Source organism: Hylobates moloch, unplaced genomic scaffold (assembly GCF_009828535.3).
Source record: "Hylobates moloch isolate HMO894 unplaced genomic scaffold, HMol_V3 SCAFFOLD_1, whole genome shotgun sequence".
NCBI lineage: Eukaryota > Metazoa > Chordata > Mammalia > Primates > Hylobatidae > Hylobates > Hylobates moloch.
In genome coordinates, this window is record NW_026652276.1 from 119,233,177 (window position 1) to 119,255,853 (window position 22,677).

The 22,677-nt window shown below is 42.2% G+C and overlaps 1 protein-coding gene across 2 annotated transcripts in view; it reads right to left on the reverse strand.

The window, feature by feature from the left end:
- Nucleotides 1-3,658: 3,658 nt before the first annotated feature.
- SPMIP7 (sperm microtubule inner protein 7) overlaps nucleotides 3,659-22,677 on the reverse strand; it is a 52,997-nt gene continuing 33,978 nt past the window's right edge. The window contains exons 6-9 of one of the 2 annotated variants that reach the window (XM_032758119.2): nucleotides 22,551-22,592; nucleotides 21,285-21,392; nucleotides 11,179-11,286; nucleotides 3,659-3,848 (exon numbers count right to left, since the gene is read on the reverse strand). In XM_032758119.2, coding sequence (XP_032614010.2) covers nucleotides 11,190-11,286; nucleotides 21,285-21,392; nucleotides 22,551-22,592 — 247 coding nt within the window. In that variant the 3' untranslated portion in view covers nucleotides 3,659-3,848; nucleotides 11,179-11,189. Of the gene's footprint in view, nucleotides 3,849-11,178; nucleotides 11,287-21,284; nucleotides 21,393-21,623; nucleotides 21,820-22,550; nucleotides 22,593-22,677 lie in introns of those variants that run through there. The other variant, XM_058431643.1, reaches the window with a different exon arrangement.

The window sequence follows — 22,677 nt, forward strand, 5'->3', positions numbered from 1 at the left end:
AACATAACCACATAACCCAGTGGCAGCAGGCTGGGCAGGAAAACTGCAACTGCTTGCAAACAGCATGCAGTTTATATAGCATTTTCACTTAACATCCTCCTTCTACTGAACTCCACCTGCCAATCTTCATGAACCCAAAACTCAGGGCCTCAATCTCTTGTTCAGCCATGTTCCACAGGATGGGACAGGGGCTCAGATGTTTATCATAGATAAGAAACCAATCTCTGTGTTAGCCACTCCCAGATTCACTAGCTCAGAACACACATCAGGTGTGTCTGCCATAAGGGTCATTCTAAGAGTATGCTTAAGTTATTGCTATCAGTTGTGTTTACCCTACAGGACAGTAAGTTGTTTTCATTTTCTCTCAGTTAAATAAAATGCTGCACCTTTAATTCTTTATGCAAATATATTTGCTTACTGCGTGATTATTTGCTTTGACAAAATCCTAAAAGCAAAATGACCAAGTTGAAACCTACGCCGCTTGTGAAAGCTCTTAAAACATTTTGCCAAATATCCCCTAGGAAGCTGTTACCCATGTGAACTACTGGTGGTATACAGACATCTATTTCTGCTCATGAGCACCAGTTTGTGGGTGAAAAGCGAAATACTACTGTCATTTCTCTAATACTACTGAGGTGTAAAAATTTTATTGGCCATTCATATTTCTTATTTTTTATTAGTATCCTTTGACTTGTTTTTTTACTAGTATAATCATTTTAAAATCATAGGCTGTTTTTACAATGAGAATATGAATCCTTTGACATATTTTCCTGGCAGTTTTATCTTAAAATTTTGGTTGTATTTTTTATACTGAAAGTAGCTTTTTATTTCCTTCAGTGCCCTTTTCGGAAATTTTTTTCACACCCTCTACCTTGTAAACCAATTCCCCTGAATTTCCGAGTAATCTTTAACTTACCTATTTAAGTCTGTATTCCAGGAACAATTCATTTAGTGGATCTACATTTCTTTTTTGTTTCAAATAGTTGTCCCAATACCATCTATTGAAAAAAACCTATCCTGCACTCAGGAGTTCAAAATGCTTTCCTCTGTTCGATTCTAGTTTCCATTCCGCTTTGTGTTGAGTGCCATATTTTTTCATAGTATTGTACTTTTGTAATATTTTAATATGCTGCATTGTAACATCCTTATTTGCTAGAATAAGATTATTCGCATGGATTTTCTTCTTTCTCTTTCTTTCTTTCTTTCTTTCTTTCTTTCTTTCTTTCTTTCTTTCTTTCTTCTTTCTTTTTTCTTTCTTTTCTTTCTGCAGGGTCTCACTCTGTCACCCAGGCAAGAGTGCAATGGCGCAATCATGGCTCATTGCAGTCTCGGCCTCCAGAGCTCAAGCGATCCTTCTACTTCAGTTTTTTATTTTATTTATTTATTTTTTTTGGTAGAGAAGAGGTCTCACTGTGTTGCCCAGTCTGATCTTGAACTCCTGGGCTGAAGCAATCCTCCCGCTTTGGCCTCCCCAAATGCTGGGATTACAGGTGTGAGCCAATGCCTGGTTTAGCATGTATTTTCTCTCTCAGGTGAACAGTATAATTTATAACATCTTTCACCTAAATGCTATAAAAATGCCACAGTTCTCTGTATTTGTGTCATCTCTGCTGATAACTAAAAGCTGAGAGGGTGACTTTATAGAGGAGACGGTGCCTGGTGGGTAGGGAGTGAGGGGCAAGTTGTTAGTCCAAGAAAGCACAGCTGTGTTGGCTCCTGGTGAAAGAAATCATGCAAGACCAGAATTCAGAAACTGAAGAGCAGATGTGTATCCCTGAGACTATTTTCCATGGCTTTTGTGACTTTTAGTTGTAATGTTGAGCACAGAAGCCCAAATACTACAACTTACACCCACAGGTCAGGGTCAGGAACACTGGTAATTCTATGTTCTTCCTTGTTGTGACTGACCTTGGATTCTAGGTCTGTGGTGAGCAGGATTTGCATTTTATCTTCACAAGTGAGAAGTCTGAACAAGCAAATAAAGAGTCACCATCTCTCTTTTTCTGAATGAGGCCCAGGGATGCTACAGACAAAGCCAACATTCTTCTAGAAGCAGCACTGGGGTATTCAAGTGCTCTGACAGGTGTCTAGGTATCTGCACTGTAGAGAATGGAAAAATTATCTTAGCCTGGAAAATGCTAAGATCCAGTATTACTGAAGCCCTATCCAGGCCCAGAATGATGAAGAGGTGCCTCAGATTTTGAGGCCTGCCAGGGATGTTTACTGCAAAATGTAATCTCAGGTACCTACATTAACCTACTTCCTGAAGGAGGCTAATACTGCCCCATTTGTGTTTTGTTGAGAACATTCCAGAGTTGAAGATTTTTATTTGGGTCTTTTTTTTTTTTTTTTCCAATTTACTCTTTCTAAAAATAATGAAACTACAAGATTGGGTTCAGGGGGAACCATTCCTTTTGCATGCAGGCACGTCCGCCCTCAGGATGGATGGCTGTTGCCTTTCCTCTTTCATCCTGGTAGAACACTCACCATCGAAGTCTGTGTTGTCCATTGAGGCAATACATGATTCCATCACAAAGGTAGCTGACTTCCCCCTTTCTGTGGGAAAATCAGAACAAACTACCCCCAAAAGCACTTACACATTTACTTGGAGTTCTGAGGTATAACTATCTTGATCTTAATTTCTTAAAAGTCAGATACTTCTGAGACACTTCAGAAAAGTCTAGAAACACAGGGAGGGTTTTTTTTTTTTTTCAGTTTCTATTTGTTTTGTTTTTATAATTCATTGAAGGTTATCCAATTTGCTGAAAAAATGGAAGGGTAGGAGAGGTATAATATCTAAATTTAGAACACCTGGATTCTAGTTATAACTCTACTAATTATTAGTTGCGTGACCTTAAATACTTCACTTCTCCTGGTCTTAGTCTATTTTATTCATAAAATGCAAGATATTTGTAAAATGCCTGCTATAAGAATTTATTACAAGGTTGCAGGATCAAATGAGCTAAGGTTTACAAAAGCACTTTGTAAACTCCAATAGGCTCTGTGTATGTGTATATGTGTATGCAAATACTATATAAATATACTTTATGTGTATATTCCGAAGGCCAGAGGGCTCCTCCTCAGCCCACATACATCCCTGAGAGATTTTGGGACCTGGTGCTCTCTTTGGTCAAGGCCAGGTCCGGCCACACTCTAACCCAAAGTGGTCCTGACTTAGACTTCAGGACCCTCATGGGGACTGGGGAACACTTCTCTCTGAGGGAAACACTGGAGCAGGCCAAGAGAGGGTAGATGTTGTCCCCTTGTGTGATGTCCTCTGCGAGAAAAGAAGAACACACTTTCTCAGTAGCTCAGTGCTCCCACTCCCACTGACAGCATATGGATTTTTGACTAGATTGCCTTTGAGATTCTAAAATCTATGATCTGCTCTCTGCTCTAGAATCCCTGCACCGAAGTGGTCCGATGTGAAACCTCTAGGTAGACCCAATATTCCAACCCTAAAGAGGAATCTTCTGCCACACAGCCCCTGCTCCCCTGCTGCCGGCGGCTTGGGAGTCTGAGCCGCGGCTGGCCGGCGCCCGGTGTCCAGCTGAGCGCTGCCTGTGGGAGGAGAGAGGCGGGGCTGGGCAGGGACGCGCAGGCCAGCGGAGAACAGCACCGACCCCACCACACTGCGCTGCGCGGAGAAGCCGCCTTTATTTCCCACTGCCGCACAAGCCTTCCCCAGGCGGAGAGCTGGACAGCCTGCGCAGGGCCATCTCCTCTAGTAGTCTATGGTTTCTTTGTCCTTCTTGTTGAAGGGGTTGTATGGTCTCACAGTTGTGACCAGTCGAGACAGTGGAGCCTGGTGACGGAAGAGGTCAACTGCCATTTCTTTCTGTAAGACGCTGAGACAGTATGGGGAAAAAAGGAGGAAAATGAGACATAAAAGACATATACAAACATACAACCTCATCCAACTAATGATACCCGTGTGCGGGAAGGGGAGGAGAGAGCGCATTGCAGGCAGGGAGCGAGGATGACTCGTGCTGGGGAGCACTCAGCTTCAGGGATTGCACCTCTGCACTGCGCAGAGAATTATGGTGGGTGCTAGGGATGGGGGTGATCTGCAGAAAGCTACCCAAGGAAACCCACCGCACCGTGCCTGGGGAGGGCCCAGGGCACGCAGGGGAGAGCTCTCCGGGCTGGGCGGCTAGGGGAATCAAGAGGAGTCTCCTCCAAGGAGGAGTGAGGGGCGGACAGATAAGGCCCAGGGAAGCCAGGACAAGACATGGGGAGGGCAGACCTCACCCAGAGGGTAGGAGAAGACATGGGTGGGAGGGGCCCAGGCCTCACCCAGAGGCCAAGAGAAGACATGGGTGGGTCACCCAGAGACCTGGAGAAGACATGGGTGGGGGACCTGGGCCACACCCAGAGGCTGGGAGAAGACATGGGTGGCAGGGACCCAGGCGTCACCCAGAGGCCAGGAGAAGACATGGCTGGGTCACCCAGAGGCCAGGAAAAGACATGGTGGGTGGGAGGGACCCAGGCTTCACCCAGAGGCTAGGAGAAGACATGGGTGGAAGGGTTCTGGACCTCACCTAGGGGCTGGGAGAAGACATGGGTGGGGGTCCTGGGCCTCACCCAGAGGCCAGAGGCCAGGAAAAGACGTGGGTGGGAGGGGCCTGGGCCTCCCCCAGAGGCTGCTGGGGGAGGGTGAGCAAGGCTGGGTGTACAGGGTTTTACCGGCTCTGCCAGTGCATTTAAGCTGCCTGTTCCCACAGGAGGCTCATGACTGGGCTTCATTTTACTTTGCTTGTATACCCAGTAGGAACAAATTTGCCCTATCAAGTTTGGTGTGATAATTAAAATAATTTTTTTTAAAAAGCTTTGAAAATGTGGAATGCTTTGCAAGTGATGTTTCATCCCCTTGGGTTACTGGCATTCCCAAACTCCCTATTCTGCCTGGAGGGGGCTGTCCCAGTATCACAGGAGTTGGGCCAGCTATTATGAGCAACCCCACAAGCCCATGGCCTGAAGGAATTTTGTTGTGAATCTGTTGCTATTTGAATTACACACACAATGAAGTGCTTGTATTAGCAGCAAGTTACAATGCTGGTATGGAAAATTAAAAAATTAAAAATAATTAAAATTAACCCTCTATATAGTGACTACATCTAAAATGGCTTTGTTTTATGCTATGATCACCTTGAACTAATATTTTATTTTGCTTTATATATATAAATACACACACATACACATATGTATATTATATGTTGTGAGAAATGGCTGCAGAGGTGGGAAGGCAAGTTTCTGTGAAGGTTACATTCTGGTGGGAGGGTGTGGGCAAGAAATACTGGACTGTCATGGAAATCGGAGCTAGAAAAAGCATTTATGCCTGCGTTCCCCTTGCTCACAACTTTGGAGACAGGTCACATCCCTTCTTCTCCACCTCCAACACATCCCATCTCCTCACTTCAAATCTCTTTCAACTGTCCCTTCCTCTCAGTTTGCATTCCATCCCGATGTTCATCCTGAGGCACTGTGGGGGCCATATGCATTTTGCTCCAAATATAGTGTGGGAGTATATGGCCATGGACTCCTTTGCATCAAGTCCTAAACAACTTAAAACCTCCAAACAACCAGTGCAGTTTTCTCTATTACAGAGATCCAGCCAAATGCACTGTTCCTTGCCTCTGCATCAAGCGGATCCAATGGCCTCTCTCTTGTCGCCCTTCCAGTGTACAGCCTGGCAGGCAGGAGCATGTCACTTGACTGCTGGTGTCAGAATCCAGAGCCAGGAGGTTCAGGTTCAGGAGAGAGTGGGCAGGAAGGAAGCGAAGGCAGGAGGCACGGGAGATTAGCTGTTTGCTTTTTCAAGAAGTTTAGAAGTGAAAGGAATGAGAGGGGAGAACAGGGTGGCAGCTCACAGGGAAGCCACAGGGAGACTCCTTTGGGGTTCTTCATGAACAACGGGCCAGCTGGGAGAGGCCAGCACCGCGGGGCAGAAGGGAGGAAGCAGGACTGATGGGACCACAGGACTCAGAGCTCAGAAATAATGATCAATATTTTAGAAAAGTAAGAGTGTGTCTTCCTGGGGAAAAAGGGAGACAGCAGTGATGGAAATAGAGCCTGGGATGTGAAGAGGAGGAGGGGACACTAGCAGGGAAAATGAAGGGGTCACCTTGGGTGCCCCAGCAAGCAGCAGGCAAGACCAGCTGAGAGGGGCATGGGGAAGGGACTGGAAGCTCGTGTGGCACAGAGAGGTTTGAAGACAGCCACCATAGGAATGGCATTAGCTCTTAATAAGCGAGGAACCTATTGCAGAGGAGCAGTGAGAGTACAGTAGCGGCTAATATTCAGGAGTTCCCAGGGGATGCCCGTGTGAAGACGACTTCTTAGAAATAACAGGAAAAAATGCATCAGATCAAGCAGAAACAGTCAGGAGGAAGTTAGCTCACTATATTCTCATGACACTCATCAGAGAGAGATCAAGGCTCATACTTTCACTGGAAAGTTTTAGAAAAATAAATTATAGTGTTAGATACAATCAGAGTGATACTTTTTGATGTGAAGAGCCTGGAAGGCCCAATTTTCTGATCATAAGGGCCAGGCCTTCCTGCTAGAGGGCACAGTCCTTATGAAAGCACAGTGAGTTTTTACACATTTTAATTCCCTCCTGCCCCTCTGCACCATGCTTTTACATGCCAGAACACCACTGCTTGCCAGGAGCTGCTGTTAGGGGAGAAGGCAGAGGTGCAGGCCTTGACATCTGGGCCCAGAACGAGCCATCACTTAGTTGTGGGTGACACTTTGGTTAGTGTCACTTTCTCTAGAGAGTCATCTGCACCCTGAGAATAAGAATCCCAGAGAAGCTACCTCAGAGGGCGCTGGGTCCCCACTCGGGCCATGGATGACAGCTGTATGTGCAGTATGTGTGTATAGTGAGGGCCATGGATGATAGCCATGTGTGTAGTATGTGTGTATTGAGAGGGATTGCGAGGACTCCCAAGAGTCAGCTATGGGCCTGAATCTGGATATGAAAGTCTGGCTGAAAGATACAAGTTATATGCTCTGGCAGTAACAGTAGGGGACAGTTTTTCATTTAGAAATAGAGATTTATCTGAAAGATAATAGGAAACTTTTATCACACATTGGATGGCTTGATTATGTGTTGTGTAGATATGTTAGAGCAATCAGAGATCAGGGTGGGGTCCGAGATTTGGGGGTGAGAAGATGGATTGTGAACAAAAAAAGCAAAGGGATTAACAATGTTTATAGCTGCACTGACAAAGAATCTCTGCATCGGATCCCTCCTAAATCATGAACCAGCCACAAGCTTTCATCCCAGCTCTCTTTGGACAGTGAGTCTAAATGATCAATATGAGGATGTATTTAATTTTGACATTGTTTTATGTCCTTCACATGAAGTAAATATATATTACTTGTCTAAATGTCTGCCAGCTTTGCCTTTGGAAATGGATTTATAACATTTCAAAATATGTCTTGACATTGGCCTTGGCAATGATTTCTTGTGTATCACACCCAAAGCTTAGGCTACAAAAACAAAAATAAGTAAATATGACAATGTCAAACTAAGATACTTCTGTGCAGCAAGGGAAACAATCAGCAAGATGAAAAGGCAGCCTACAGACTGGGAGAAAATATTTGGGAACCATATATTTGATAAGGGGTTAATATCCAAAATTTATAAAGAACTCATACAACTCAATAGCAAGAAAACATATAACCCAATTTAAAAAATGGGCAAAGGACCTGAACAGACATGTCCCCAAAGACAACAAAAATGGTGAGCTGGTGTATGAAAGAGTGCTTAACATTGCTCATCAGGGAAATACAAACCACAGTGAGATATCACCTCACACCAATTAGAATGGCTGCCATCAAAAAGACAAGAGATAATAAGTGTTGATGAGAACGTAGAGAAATGATAGACTGTTGATGGGAATGTAGGTTGGTGCAGCCATTATGGAAAACGGTATGGAGACTTTAATTCCTAAAGAAATTAAACATAAAAATAACGTATTCCTTCTTTGGAGATATACTCAAAGGAAATGAAATTACCACCTCATAAAGATATCTGCATTCCTGTGTTCATTGCATCATATTCACAATAGCCAAGATATGGACACAACCTAGATGTCTGTTGATAGATGAATGGATAAAGAAAATGGAATATTATTCAGCCTTAAAAAGGAGGAGATCCTGCCATTTGTACAACACAGATGGACCTGGAAGTCATTTTGCTAATAGATACAGAAAGAAACATGTTGCACAATCTCACTTACTGTGGAATCTAAAAAAGAAATAAAAGGTGGAATATACAGAGATAGTGAGTAGAACAGTGGTTATGAGGGATTCAGTTGGGGGGGTGAGGCAATGGGAGATGTAGGTCAAAGGATGCTAAGTAGCAGACACGCAGGAGAAACAAGCCTGAGACGTAAGATTCATCATGAGGACTACAGGGCGTCACAGTGTATCGTATTCAGGATTTTTGCTAACTGAGTAGATTATAGCTACTCTGACCACAAGGGGAAGGGGAAAATGGGTAACTATGGAGATGATGGATATTAATATGTTCACTATAGTAACCATTTTACTATATACCCATATCTCATCATAATATCATGTTGTTAGGATGATATACACAACAGAATTTATTTTTTAAATACATGCAAATATTGAGACTGGGAAAAAAATGTGTCTTGAGAAAAAAACAAATGCAAGTTATTAGCCTAGAAAGCCATTGACCTCCTTTTAAAATGTTTCTCATCAAATGGCCTGGAGAGATGCAAGAAAATTACCAATCCAGAAAGTAAGACGTGTTGATAAAGCCTCCTGCTGGCAGGCACCTTAGAAAAGGCCACGCACTCAGGGCTTGTGGGATGCATAGAATTGTCTATACGCAGTGGCATACAACAGGCTGTTTGGGGCCCGAGATCCGCCCCCTGGGGTGCCTTTACTGTGCCATGAGGAATGCTTGCTGCCCTCAATTACATGGGACCAAGCCCCACTCCTTCAAGTCACTGCCTGAGCCACTCCTCTGTGAAGTCTTCTTTAGTGCCTCCTCCCAGAGCTCCAGGCAACTTGTGTGTGCCTGTTTCCTTATCTGTAAAATGGGGATAGTAACGTTCCCTTCCTCACAGGGTTCCTGGGACCATGACATGAGTTAGTACCCACAAAGCACTCAGCCAACAGAAGTGATTATTAGTGTTAAGACATTTTTCATCATCTTATGTATGCTACAATTGTTTATTTCTCATTGCGAGATGGTGAGCTCCTTGCAAACAGTTCTTGTGATTTATTGGAGCACAGTAAACATGCATTGACTTAGTAAAAGATCATGTGAATCCACCAGCAAATGGGTGAGTGAATAAAAAGATTAGCAGCTGGGTGGACCAGGAGCCACAGCCCAAGAGGCCCATGCATGGCAGCTGCTCCCATTCATAGCCATTGCCTTTCTGAAAGTTTTAAGAAGCTAATCAGAGCAGGAGCTCTGGCTTGGTACCCATGGCCTGACAGTCACCTCCTCAGAAAGCTCTCCCTCACCACCAAGCTCAATAAGCCCCTTCTGAGGAACTCTCTCCTACATCAGTCTTTCTTCTTCATTTCACTAGCTAAGATTATTATTTCATTTCTTCAGTTACTTGTGTGCTTCTTTACCGTCCATCTTTCGTACGAGAAAATAAGCTCCTGAAAGCTGGGACCTTGTCTGTTCATCCCTGTATCTTCAGTGTCTTGAACAGTGCCTGGCCCAGAATTGATGCTCAATAAATGTTTGATAAGGCCGGGCACGGTGGCTCATGCCTGTAATCCCAGCACTTTGGGAGGCCGAGGCGGAACCATCACTTGAGGTTAGGAGTTCGAGACCAGCCTGGCCAACATGGGGAAACCCTGTCTCTACCAAAAATACAAAAATTAGCTGGGCGTGATAGTGCACGCCTGTAATTCCAGCTACTAGGGAGGCTGAGACATGAGAATCTCTTGAACCCAGGAGACAGAAGTTGCAGTGAGCTGAGATCACACCACTGCACTCCAGCCTGAGCGACAGAGTACTCCGTCTCAAATAAATAAATAAATAAATAAATAAATAAATAAATAAATAAATAAAATGTGTGATAAACGAATGAATCCTCTACCAAAAGAATGTGATCTAGAACAAGCTCTCCTTTTGGGGGTGAACTGCCGTCCCTCTAGTCTGCCTTCCTACTGTGCTAGCATATTAATCTGCACTGGGCCAACCGCTAGACATCGTTCAGACTGTGTTTGCATTTTCAAAACCGTTTGCAATGCCAGGAATTCCATCAGGTGCTTTCAAATTTGAGTTATAATAAATGAGTAATGATGTGCTGCTTCTCATTAGTAGCTTCAAATAAAGAAAACTTTGGTAACCTTGCATCTAACATCTCCTGTTTTCTGGGATTCTTTTTGAGATGGAGTCTCACTCTGTTGTCCAGGCTGAAGCGCAGTGGCACTCTGAGCTCACAGCAACTGCCGCCTCCCGGGTTCAAGTGATTCTCCTGCCTCAGCCTCCCAAATAGCTGGGACTACAGGTGCCCACCACCACACTGGCTAATTTTTGTATTTTTAGTAGAGACAAGGTTTCACAATGTTAGTCAGGCTGGTCTTGAACTCCTGACCTCAAGTGATCTGCCCACCTCAGCCTCCCAAAGTGCTGGGATTACAGGCGTGAGCCACCATGCCTGGCCACATCTCCTGCTTTCAATTTGCAAAATGTGGGTTTAAAAATATGTGTGACTTTCAACAGAATTTTGTCTTTTATAAAAGTAAGGTGGCTGTTCACAAGAAGTAACTATGTATCTGATGTATGTTCCATGTGTCTTCTGATGGTCATGCAGAAGGGTGATGTGTGTGCACAGCTGTGAGTCTAAGAAGCAAAGATGCCATTCCTCTAATGCGCCTGAAATACCTTCATATGCCCCTTTTGGCCACATTCATAATAACATTAATCTACACCTGGTTTTCAGTGTAATTTTGGGTAAGATTCAAAAAGAAAACACATACAAGGCTTAAGAAAGTTCCCCTCAGTAGGAAAATGGAAAATTATCTTTTTTTCTGTTTCGGACTTGATGCCACATTTTCAAAAACAATGTAAATTTGCTTTTACTATTTAATTGTTCTTTAATGGAATAAACACAATTAGGATTTCCCCTCCTAATGTATCTGAGCAAACTGAGTAATAGAATTCATACTTACCGGCGCAGTTCTTAATCTGATGATGGGTTTGTTGATGGAATATTAGAATTTGCTGGGTGGGTGGCTGTGAAATGAACCTTGCCGGTATATCCTGGAATATTTGCAGCACTAAAGTGAAGAGTTAAGAGGGGAGGAAGAAAGGAAATTAAAATGATGATTTGTGAAATTGTCATGGTAACTAGCACCCAAATATGAAAAATATAAAGAAAGATGCAGTCTGATTTTTTTTTCCTGTATAAGGTGTGGAACTTGGGCTGTCCAAAAAGGAAACAGTGCGGGCCTGGGGCATGTTGATGCACAGGTCCTTAGATAACAGCCCTATGCTGGGGTCGATAAAATTTATTTCAAGTTCATGTTTTTCGGCTATTTTAAATTTCCATGTCTTTTACAAACATGACTCACTGCTGAGCTCTGTTTCATAACGAAGGAAGAAACCAGGTCTTGACAGAGCGGCAGACCTGTATCCCACACATATTTCTGTAATGCAGACTCTAATATTAATGAATACACACTCTTACATTTATAGCATTGTTACTTTTATCAGATATCTTTCTTATCACTATTAATGTACTGCATTATAAATTTCAGATGATTTCCTAAAATTGCCCATTGGAAACAAATGTACACCAGCATTAATTCTACAACAGTCTGTTTAGTTGAATTCCACTGACTCTTCTGCTTCCCTGTTCTTTTCTCCACCAGGGACAGTGGAAGATAAAAGGAAAACACAAGAGTGAAGAAGCTGTTCTTCAGTGTGTATAAAAGCTCTCTCTCTCTAGAAAAGGCAAATGAGCATTCAAGAGAAAGGTTTAAGTAGGTAGTTCAGAGGAAGGAATGTGAAGAATAACGAATATTCTTGCCATGATAGCACACAAGGTGGTTTACACAGATTATTTCCTAGGAGGTGGGTAAGGCTTATGGGACAGGCCCAGGGTGAAGCTCCATCCTGTGTGCTGCAGGGAGTTGAGGAAAATAAGATTTAAATTGTATTTCAAAGTCCAAGAACACAACATTTACAGATCATGAGGCTCGTGTAATAGCCTACCATCTTTGCAGAATCATATCGACGCCATGGCCTCAGCTCACTGTGCTGGCCTCAGGGAGGAATAAGAAAGGCCACTATCACGAACTTGCCCCCAGGGTGGAAAGGGCCAGTGGGCAGATTGCAAATTTCATTCATCTCAGTGGCTTTCACTTGCCATCCTTGGGCCTTTCTCTGAGAGCAGGACATCCTTGTGGCATGGTTCCCTATTCAAAATTGGCGCCCAGACAAAATGCAACACAGTAGCAACAAGCAAACCTCTGTGGGTGGTGGAGGAATGGTTCTTCAGTGGCTGCCTTGGTTATATCCATGACCTTCCCACAAGACCAGTAAGCCAAACAAAGCCTTCTCCAGGAACCACTTATCTTAAGAATAATTTTCAAAATTTGGAGCTTATAAGATTTGCTCCTGAAAGTATCAGGTGACAAGACAGGTAGAAGAGAGGTTAGTGAAAGGTGTGTGTGCTTAAGGGTTGGGAGGAAGATTCAGACCCTGGTTCCCCATATCATCTCTGGGATCTGGACTGGACATAGTCTTTTGGAGCCTTCTAGCCTCAGCCTGACCCCGGGTAGTGATACCAACCAGAAGGACTTGGGTGAGGGATAAGTGGAAACAATGAGAAGGATTCACATTGCAATTTCTTGGTGTCCTTCCCACATTGATTATGTGCAAGTATCAGAATGTTAGGGGGAAATACGTGTCAGGCAGGGAATTGCACTAATAAATCTCCTAATTCTCTTCCAGCTGTGTAGTTTATGACTCTGTTGGTGATGACTTATTGACTTGCAGGTGATATAATCAAGGACACCCGAGACTAACAAAGTGAAGGGAAATTACGTCTATGGCAACAGCAGAATAAACAGTACAAAATAACAGATTTTGTGGGACTAGGAAAATAAGGCAGCTAAAGAGTGGGGGAAGCCCACTGCATCTAGAAGCAGGCTTCTGTGGCAAGCCTGACTCTGCCCCTTAACCAACTGTGAGGTTTTACTCCAGTAGAGAAAGCTCTCTGGGCTTCAGCTCGGTCAACTGCAGCATGAAGAAAACAACGCTAACCTCTTAGGGGCACCCTGGGGATTAGAGGAATTCAATGAATGTGAAAACAGCTAGCAAATTGTTAGCACTTAATAGATGATAACTAATTTCAGTTGAAATACAGTAATTTAAAGAAATAAAACATTTACAAAATAAGGGCCATGCACATGGAGATTGCAAAGTTTATCCAGTACAGACAGCTGAAAAGATGCTAAGACAGAGGTTCCCAATGGTGCTGCACACAGACATCTCAGGGGCATCTTTAAAGGTACCAATGCCTGGCTCCCACTCCCACAATTTTCTTTTTTAAGATGGAATCTCGCTCTGTTGCCCAGGCTGGAGTACAGTGGCACAGTCTCGGCTCACTGCAACTTCCGCCTCCTGGGTTCAAGTGGTTCTCCTCCCTCAGCCTCCTGAGTAGCTGCTATTACAGGTGTGTGCCACCACGCCCAGCTAATTTTTGTATTTTTAGTAGAGTTGGGGTTTCACCCTGTTGGTCAGGCTGGTCTCGAACTCCTGACCTCATGATCCACCTGCCTCAGCCTCCCAAAGTGCTGGGATTACAGGCATGAACCACCTCGCCTGGCCCAGCCCCACATTTTAATGTAACTAGTAAGTGGTGTGGCCTGAGCACTGGGACTTTTGACAGCTCTCCGGATGATTCTTCTGTGCTGCTAAGTTCAGGAGCTGTTTTACAGCCACATTGTCAAGCTTGCTGGAGGGACCTAGGTGAGTGAACTGAAGCTGCTGAATTCTAGGCAGTGCCCTGCAGGATTTCTTGGAATTTTGTCGGAAAAGTGCAGCTGTAAGTTAGAGAGGTAACCCAGAATGAGGCAAAGTTATTCATGCGTGTGTCTCTCCCCCAACCATTCATTAAAGCTTCCATGCATGTTACAAAGGAAATCCCCTCCATCTGTGTGAAAGGTTTTTTCCACTGCCTTTGAAAACACCTGCAGAATTAAAATGCCTCTAAAGTCATATCCTGCCATCAGAGCAGTTAAGAAGTTAGAGGGATGGACGCAGGCCATCTGTCAATCACATGAAGGGTTTGATAAAAAACATTGCACAGCCTCTGTGCCTCTGTGGCATGCAGGTTATTGATGCTAAATGGTATCATATGTTACATTGTCTTAATGCTATTAGATTACATCATATTTAATAATAACATTTCATGAAAGAGTAGACTGATTAGCTGCTCAGTCTTGAGAATGAATTCAGTTGCATAATAAACTGCCAAATATTTGAAAACAAAAGTCCTCACCCACACTGCTTCTGAATTTATTCCATTTAACCCTGGCACATATGACCATAACAAGGGGAATTTTGCCATCTCAAGTGCAACACAGTGACCTTATATTAAGAGGAGAATACTCTCTGGGGAACACTTTAGACTGCTGCTGATAGGAGATATTATTTTTCAGCTGGAGGGAACAAAGCTATTAAAGATACTGAAACATACAAGCAGGGAAATGGATTTCCAGATTAGTCACATGTTCAAAGAATTCCACTCCCCATTTGAGGAAAGTAGAGAGAAGCAGAGACCCACTTAAAAATAAGAAGTCTTCATTTTTGCCTTTGCTCCACAGCTTCCAGTCCTTTAAACACCTTATTTTGTACTCCCTACTTCCAAATAAGCCAGGATTTTGTTCACTAATTGATAAATTTGAATATATTATTTCCCAAGTCTACAATGAATTGGTTCTCAACAAAACCTGATAAAATAGAAATTAAGTAATTTAAGAAAATCAAGAAGTTTAGTAACTCAGAAGAAGGGAGCACAGATGGTATATAAGTTAAATATGAGATAGGAAAAATGTCGAGAAAACCATGTTATATGTAGAATACGCGTATTGTATATGTGCATAAAATTTAGGCATGCATACAAATTCTCACTCTACACTGTAAACATGACTAATAGTCATTGAGTATGTTCTATATTTCCAGGCACCCTTTTAAATGCTTGATGTAAATTGACTATTTAATTCTCACAACAATCTTGTGTCATAGGTCCTATGATCATGCCCATTTTATAGATGGAGAAACTGAGGCAGAGAAAGTCTAAGTATCATGGCCAGCACCAACGAAGCTGGCAAGTGGTAGAACTGGACCTCAGTGCGATGGAACTGAATGGGAAGGGCCATTGGCATTACTCCAGCCCAGCCAGGAGAGCCTCGTTAGCTCACAGTGGGCTGCATTTATACGGGGTGGGGTGAAAGTGCAGGTTCAAATCAATGTGATAGTCTTTTATTTAGAGCCATTCTATATCAGGTACAGTTCTAGGCAGACATCAAGCTGACTTAGCTCCCAAAAGCTTTCACACTAATACTTTTAATTTAAAAAATGCACATTTAAATGTTTAAAGATCCCAAGTGGGCAAAGACCATGGATGCAACATAAGGGAGGGGGGTGTGAGACAGACACATTTAATTCCAGGGTTGCCCTGACCAGCTGTGTGAACTTAGACCTCAACTGAAGTTTTCTCAGGCATCCTCACCTACAATTGGCCATCAGTCAGGGTAGCTGCACTCCCTTGGAGGGTGCTGGGGGTGATGTGATGCAAGTAAAGGCCTGGTACAGTGCCCAGCATGCAGCAGGTGCAGACCCATATGAGAGAAGCAGCAGGTGATGGATGGAAGTTAGGGTGGGCAAGGGGAGCAGAAAGTGGGAGAGGGAGGAAGAGTAGTAAATTCCAGGCTTGGACTTTAGGGAGGGTCAGCCCAGAGGGAGGAGAGAAGGGAAGGACTGCAGAGAACTGTGAGGCGGATACGGCTGGAGGGGAAAAGACAGGAGTCCATTGTGAGTTGGGGTTTGTCTGATTTTATTGTTCAATGACTAATGCAAATAAAACTGGAATCATTTTGCAATGACTTTTGGTCATTGGATTGCATTTTTCTGAATATCATAAGATGTCATGGCCACAGATATTTTTTAGGAATTACAGGTTTATTGATTATTCTCTTCATCTAGTGGGTATATTCTTTCCTCCTGTGTTCTTGGGATCTTCAATTCTTCCATTTAGAAGGGAATGTAGAAACAGTATAACTCAAAACCTCCAAGAACCCATTATTTGCCAAAGGCAGAAGCCACGTTTAATGTGAGTTAAGGCAAGAGTTTGCCCTGGGAATTAAGAGGCCAGTTCTCTGGACTTTTTACCACTCATGAAATGAGTGATCTTGGCTCTTTATGTCATTTCCTCTGGCCTCAGCCTCCTCATCTGCAACATGGGGATAGAACTTGCACCTTAACTTCTGGCCTCATCACACTATTTGAAAAACAAATGAGGGAGTGTGTGAAAGTAGTCTGAAAAGGCAGAAGTGTTGGGCTGATCTAAGGAACTACTATTCATAGAGTTGTTCTTTAACCTGGGTTGTGGTAAGATTTTTTTTGTTAAGCTGCAACACAGTCCAGTGACTGACAGGGAAGCCCCCTTTTCGATGGGAGACATGTGCCAGGGGCTGCCTGGGGGTCCATGTTGGACAATTCCTTTTTATTTGCAAATACTTCCTCAGAGAAATCATTGAGGTCAAAAAGCACAGTAAATATGAAACCTTGTAACGTCCTGAGATAAAAGATTATAACTTAGTGGAGGATGGTACCTCAGAGGCAGCTGCCTAGTTTGGAAAAACAAGCAAACGGTGACTGCAAGTGCTGGGTTTGGGGTCAGAAGGCATGGGCTCTGCTGCTCTGTTAGCTGGGCCTGCACCTCACCTGTGCTGAGCATGTTTATTCTTTGGAAATACAAGGGTTAGATGCATATATGTTAGATCCCAGGGCTCTCTCCCATATATGTAAGATGAGTATATATATATATGTATATACACACACACACACACACACACACGCACACACACACACATATACTCATATATGTATGTATATCTACAATAGAGTCCATTACAAAAGAAAAAGCACCCCAACATATCTTTCCATATCCTTGGGAAAGAACACAGATCTGCCATTACAGATCATTCAATTATTATGTTCCTTGTACTGATGACTCATGACTGCAAAGTACTGAAAGTACATGGGACTGTAAAATGGTTACTAAAAGGGACTGAGCTTCTCTTCAAACTTGTTCGCTGAGCCCTTGCAAAGAATATGGATCTTATATTGAAGAGGATAAAAACATCAGATTTGAAAAACAGGATTCTTTTTTTTTTTTTTTTTTGAGACAGGGTCTCTGTCACCCAGGCTGGGGTGCAGTGGCATGATTTTGGCTCACTGCAACCTTCACCTCCCAGGCTCAAGCGATTCTCCTGCCTCAGCCTCCCTAGTAGCTGGGATTACAGGCGCTTGCCACCAAGCCTGGCAAATTTTTGTGTTTTTTAGTAGAGATGGGGTTTCACCATGTTGGCCAGGTTGATCTCCAACTCCTGACCTCAGGTGATCCACCCACCTTGGCTTCCCAAAGTGCTAGGATTACAGGTGTGAGCCACCATGCCCGGCCTGAAAAAACAGGTTTCTTATCTCAGTCTTACCTTAACTTTCTGCTTGACACAGATTATAAGTAGGGACGAATTTGTATCACTTAAAAAAAATTCCTGAACGCTACCCAGATTCGGTCAACAGTGCATGTTTGTTGAAGAAACAAAGATAATTGTTTAGCTATAATGAGCTTCAATAATTTTTGTTGAACCCAATGACTATTTTGGATTCTTTCTATTTCCTAAACTAGTCTCAAGTTATAAGTTAGGAACTGCAGTAGAAACTGCATTAACATTTTGAGTTCCTGAACTCTAAATGCCACTTAATAACTGGGCATGCCTACCAAATTCGAAAATAATTTTAATAAGAAAACTCAGGCAACAATTTCATTTTTAGTGATTTGTTCCAAAAGAATGCATGGATAAGTGTACAAAGATATATGTAGAGGCTGCTTTTGCTATATTATTTACAACAAGAAAAGTAGTCAGGGCTTGGGCAATATAAACTTGTTATAGACTTGGTGGGATACATGTAGCCATTAATATGCAAAAACATCTAGTGCATATTTCAATCTTACATACACACATACACTCCACCTATCCATGCACACACAATGCACTTGTACATATATGTTGCACACATTCGTAAATGCATGAGGGGAAAAGTCTAAAAAGAAATCAAACTTTTAATATTGGGATTGAAAATGAAAGAGATATTTTACTTTCTACACTTCAAAAATATCTGAATTATTTTCATAATGAACACTTTTGGAAAAAAGTTATTTGTGGAGCTTCAATGTTAGTATTAAAGGTGAGCGTAAATACTGAGCATAACCATTGGCTCACCAAACCTCTGTAAATTCACATAACACTTCAAGAAAATGATAGCCATAAGTTTAAGAACTTTTTAAGAATGTTTATGTATTCTGACCCGAGAATCCTTTTGAAGAAGTGTCACTTAAGTAAATAATTTCAAATCAAGAAAGAGTCATATAAAGAATATGGAAACAATTTACATATGTAACCTAAGTGAATGAGGCAGTTACAGTACATCCACACAAATAGAAGCTATGATAAGCTCATAAAAACATGTACCCATAATTATGTGGTAATGTTATGGTAGTAAAAATGTTCTGTGTAGTGTGATCATAGCTATATAAATATACAAAAGCAAGATTAGAAGTGTGTATGACAGATAGAAATATGCCAAAATGTTAATAATGATTATGTGTAAGAGTTTGGTTATATTGTCATTGTTACTAATATTTCTATACTTTTTCTTTAATGATCAGATTCAGTTCTACAATAAAAATAAAAACTACTATTTTTAAGCTATTAGCACAATCACCACCAATATAAAAAACACAGGGCATGTCAGATGACTTAGTAACCATAAAACAAAATCAACTGATGAAGGAAATTTTTAAGACTTTTGCCCTGTAGAAAAATTGGTGATTCCAATGCTGAAACCACTTGAACTAGAGAGTAAATGGCCTTGACCTTTGCCTGAAATATGGCTTTTGGGCCGGGTGTGGTGGCTGACACCTTAATCCCAGCACTTTGGGAGGCTGAGGTGGGCGGATCACTTGAGGTCAGGAGTTCGAGACCAGCCTGGCCAACATGGTGAAACCCCCATCTCTACTAAAAATACAAAAAATTAGCCAGACATGGTGGTGTGCACCTGTAATCTCTGCTACTCAGGAGGCTGATGCAGGAGAATCACTTGAACCCGGGAGGCAGAGGTTGCAGTGAGCCGAGATCACGCCACTGCACTTCAGCCTAGGTGACAGAGTCAGACTCTTGTCTCAAAAAAAAAAAAAAAAAATGGCTTTCACTGAAAAGGCAGGGGTATAGCAGGGCTTCCAAGCCATGATTAAGTGCCACCAATCATTAAAAAGGACCCTAAAGATACTATCATAAAGCCATTTCTCTTCAAGAAACTTTAAGATGAAAAAAATTCAAGAAGAGACATATTTGCTTTCAATAGAATGGCTCTCTATTGCTTACTTGGCACAAAGTAAGCGCATGTGCTCATATGCAAATGACATCATATTGTTTGTATTCTCCTGTACTTTGTTTTTTAGCTCAAGCAGTATTGTGGAAACTACATAATAATTTGTTTAGAGATTCATATGTATGTATCAAAACTAGAAAGAAAAGTAAGCAAAAGAAAGGCATAAAGTCTAACGAGTATAACTTCCGAGCTGGGGACGCAGAAGCATGGGCAATGAGATTGGGGCCACACACATGGTTGAAAAGATTTGAGTAAGATTCTGTATGTTACTAGGTGGGGGATACACAGGCGTAAAGTTTACTTATGTTATTTGATATGTTATATGTGACACTATATCTTTCTGTGTCGATAAATATTTTATAAATAAAAATGAAAAACATTTCTTTGTGTTAACAGGTTAAGATTCCGTTAAAAATTGAAAGCAAATCAAAAGAAGAATCTTTGCAACCTTGGAGGCCCTCTAGTGTCCAAATCAGATAAGTACAGTTAATGTCTTCAATTCTTTTATATGATTCGCTCGAAATATCATTTACTTAAAAACAGAAATTAACAGCAAGATGAGGTAGGAATGCTATATGCCCAAATTTATTAAAGTTAAGTGGTTCATTTCTACACCAAATCTTTAAAATGCTGCCATACTGCTCTTCACTCTCTTTGAAGAAATGACCCCAAAGAATATGTTTTGATTCTACAGAAAGAATATTTCATACAACATTTCAAAATTTAGATATACGTATCAAAGAAGAAACAATCCTAAATTGTTGTGCCTGAAGAATATTTTAAATTGGCTTTCTTCCTATATGCTTCCTTTAGATTTTTAGAATTATTATGTGTAATAGCAATGATTTCCTTGCAGAATGTATGGAAGAATCCAGCCCACTGACTCCTTCCTCAGGACGAAGCACAGCACGACAGCCTTCAAGTTCCTACGTGTAAAAGTGATTCCTCTCGGCCGGGCGCGGTGGTTCACGCCTGTAATCCCAGCATTTTGGGAAGCCGAGGCGGGCGGATCACAAGGTCAGGAGATCGAGAACATCCTGGCTAACACGGTGAAACCCCGTCTCTACTAAAAATACAAAAAATTAGCCTGGTATGATGGCAGGCGCCTGTAGTCCCAGCTACTTGGGAGGATGAGGCAGGAGAATGGCGTGAACCCAGGAGGCGGAGTTTGCAGTGAGCCGAGATTGCACCATTGCACTCCAGCCTGGGCGACTGAGCGAGACTCCGTCTCAAAACAAAACAAAACAAAAAAAGTGATTCCTCTCTGTTAGTGATCTGCCGTGTCTCAGATACTTTACAAACATTATTGATTCCCCCACGATCACCTCGCTTGGTGGCATTTTTTTCTCACAAGTTTCAGACGAAGAAACTGAAGTCACAGAGATGAAGTGACTTGCTCAAGGGCCCCAAGTGAGTCCATCCGCAGAATCTCCTTTGTGACAAACCACATTTCTTTTAGGAAGCAGGTATCTTTCTTCTTCAGCTATGTTCAATAAAAGCCACGTTTAAATTCCTTCATTTATAGTAAAGTCCATCATCATGTTTCATCCTTAGTAATAAAACAAGGGAAATAATCATGAATGGAACTCACCGACTTGTGTTTGTATAAAGAGGCTTAGAGCACCGCTGCTTGGCTAGCGATGCCATGTCTCCCAAGGGGTTGTCAACATCATCAGCATTTGTAGACTGCACACGACCACTGTTAGAGTGGAAAGGAAAGAAGGCATGTATTTCTTTATAAGAAACAGAATAAACCATTGAACAATATTCTAACTTCCAAAGGAAATTTATTTGCCAAAGTAGATCAAAGGCTCAAAATGCAAAATGTAAAGCATAATGACAGAACAATTTTCCTTAAAAAATATAAAGATGATTTTCTCTTCTTCAGAATGAGCGGTGCCATGCTCCTTGATCTTAAGTTTGAGCCAGAGTGACAGTAAGGGCTGTTTTGTGTTTCTGAACAAAGAAGCGGGCTGTTCCTGCAGCCCCAGCCCAACTCCTCTAGAGACCGGCTGGAGGCTGGGCAAGGAAGAGGCGGGTGTGTGTCAGAGATTATAAGGCTCCTGGTGGATGGAAACCCTCACAGGTGCAGAGGAGCTTGGGCAACAAGCCACGTGCCCTTGGGCCTGAAAGAAAGTTGAGAGGCTGAGTTAATGCCAATCAGAGCGTTTCAAGGACTTCTGGGGCCACTGGTAGAAACACTAGTCAATTGCAGAGCAGAAGAGGCCGAATAATGGGAGGGGTGGGCCAGGACTAAAGGTCCAGATCCCTCCTCCATATTCTTGGATCTACTTTGTCTCAAGGTTCTTCTTCCATCTAAAAACCAGGAGAAGACCCCAACTGGCAGATAATGTACTTTTTTTTGCCATCCATGGAAAGCCGGCATTAAATGTAGAAAATAAGAGGTGATATTTCCTGCACTTCACTGTTAATGAGCATCTCATCCCTTCTGCAATTATAACAGTTTTCGTGATTCATAACACTCAATAGTAGTAGCATCCAAGGAATTTTATTTCAAAAGGTAACCTATTTGGAAAAACAGAAAAATACCACTCTTTCTCTCTTTCTTTCCTTCCTTCCTTCCTTCCTTCCTTCCTTCCTTCCTTCCTTCCTTCCTTCCTTCCTTCCTACCTTCCTTCCTTCTTTGTTTCTTTCTTTTCTTTCTTTCTTTCATCAAAATCAAACATTACAGGGGACTTCTGACATTAAACAGGCACTGTGTGCCACATGAACATTAGAAATGTGTTACAATATATAAGTTGTCTTAAAAAGTGAATAAAACATGCATGAGCTGAAAGCAACTACAACCAAAATATAAATCTAAAATTTTTTTACAAGACTGAGAAACATTACTTACGTATAGAGAGGAATATATTTACTTCTAGAACTTGAACTCACACTTCAAAAAAGAGAAGAGAGGCAACTGGGTTATTTATATTAAGTTAATAAACATCAAATTATTACAGTATTTCTCTAATTAGTAC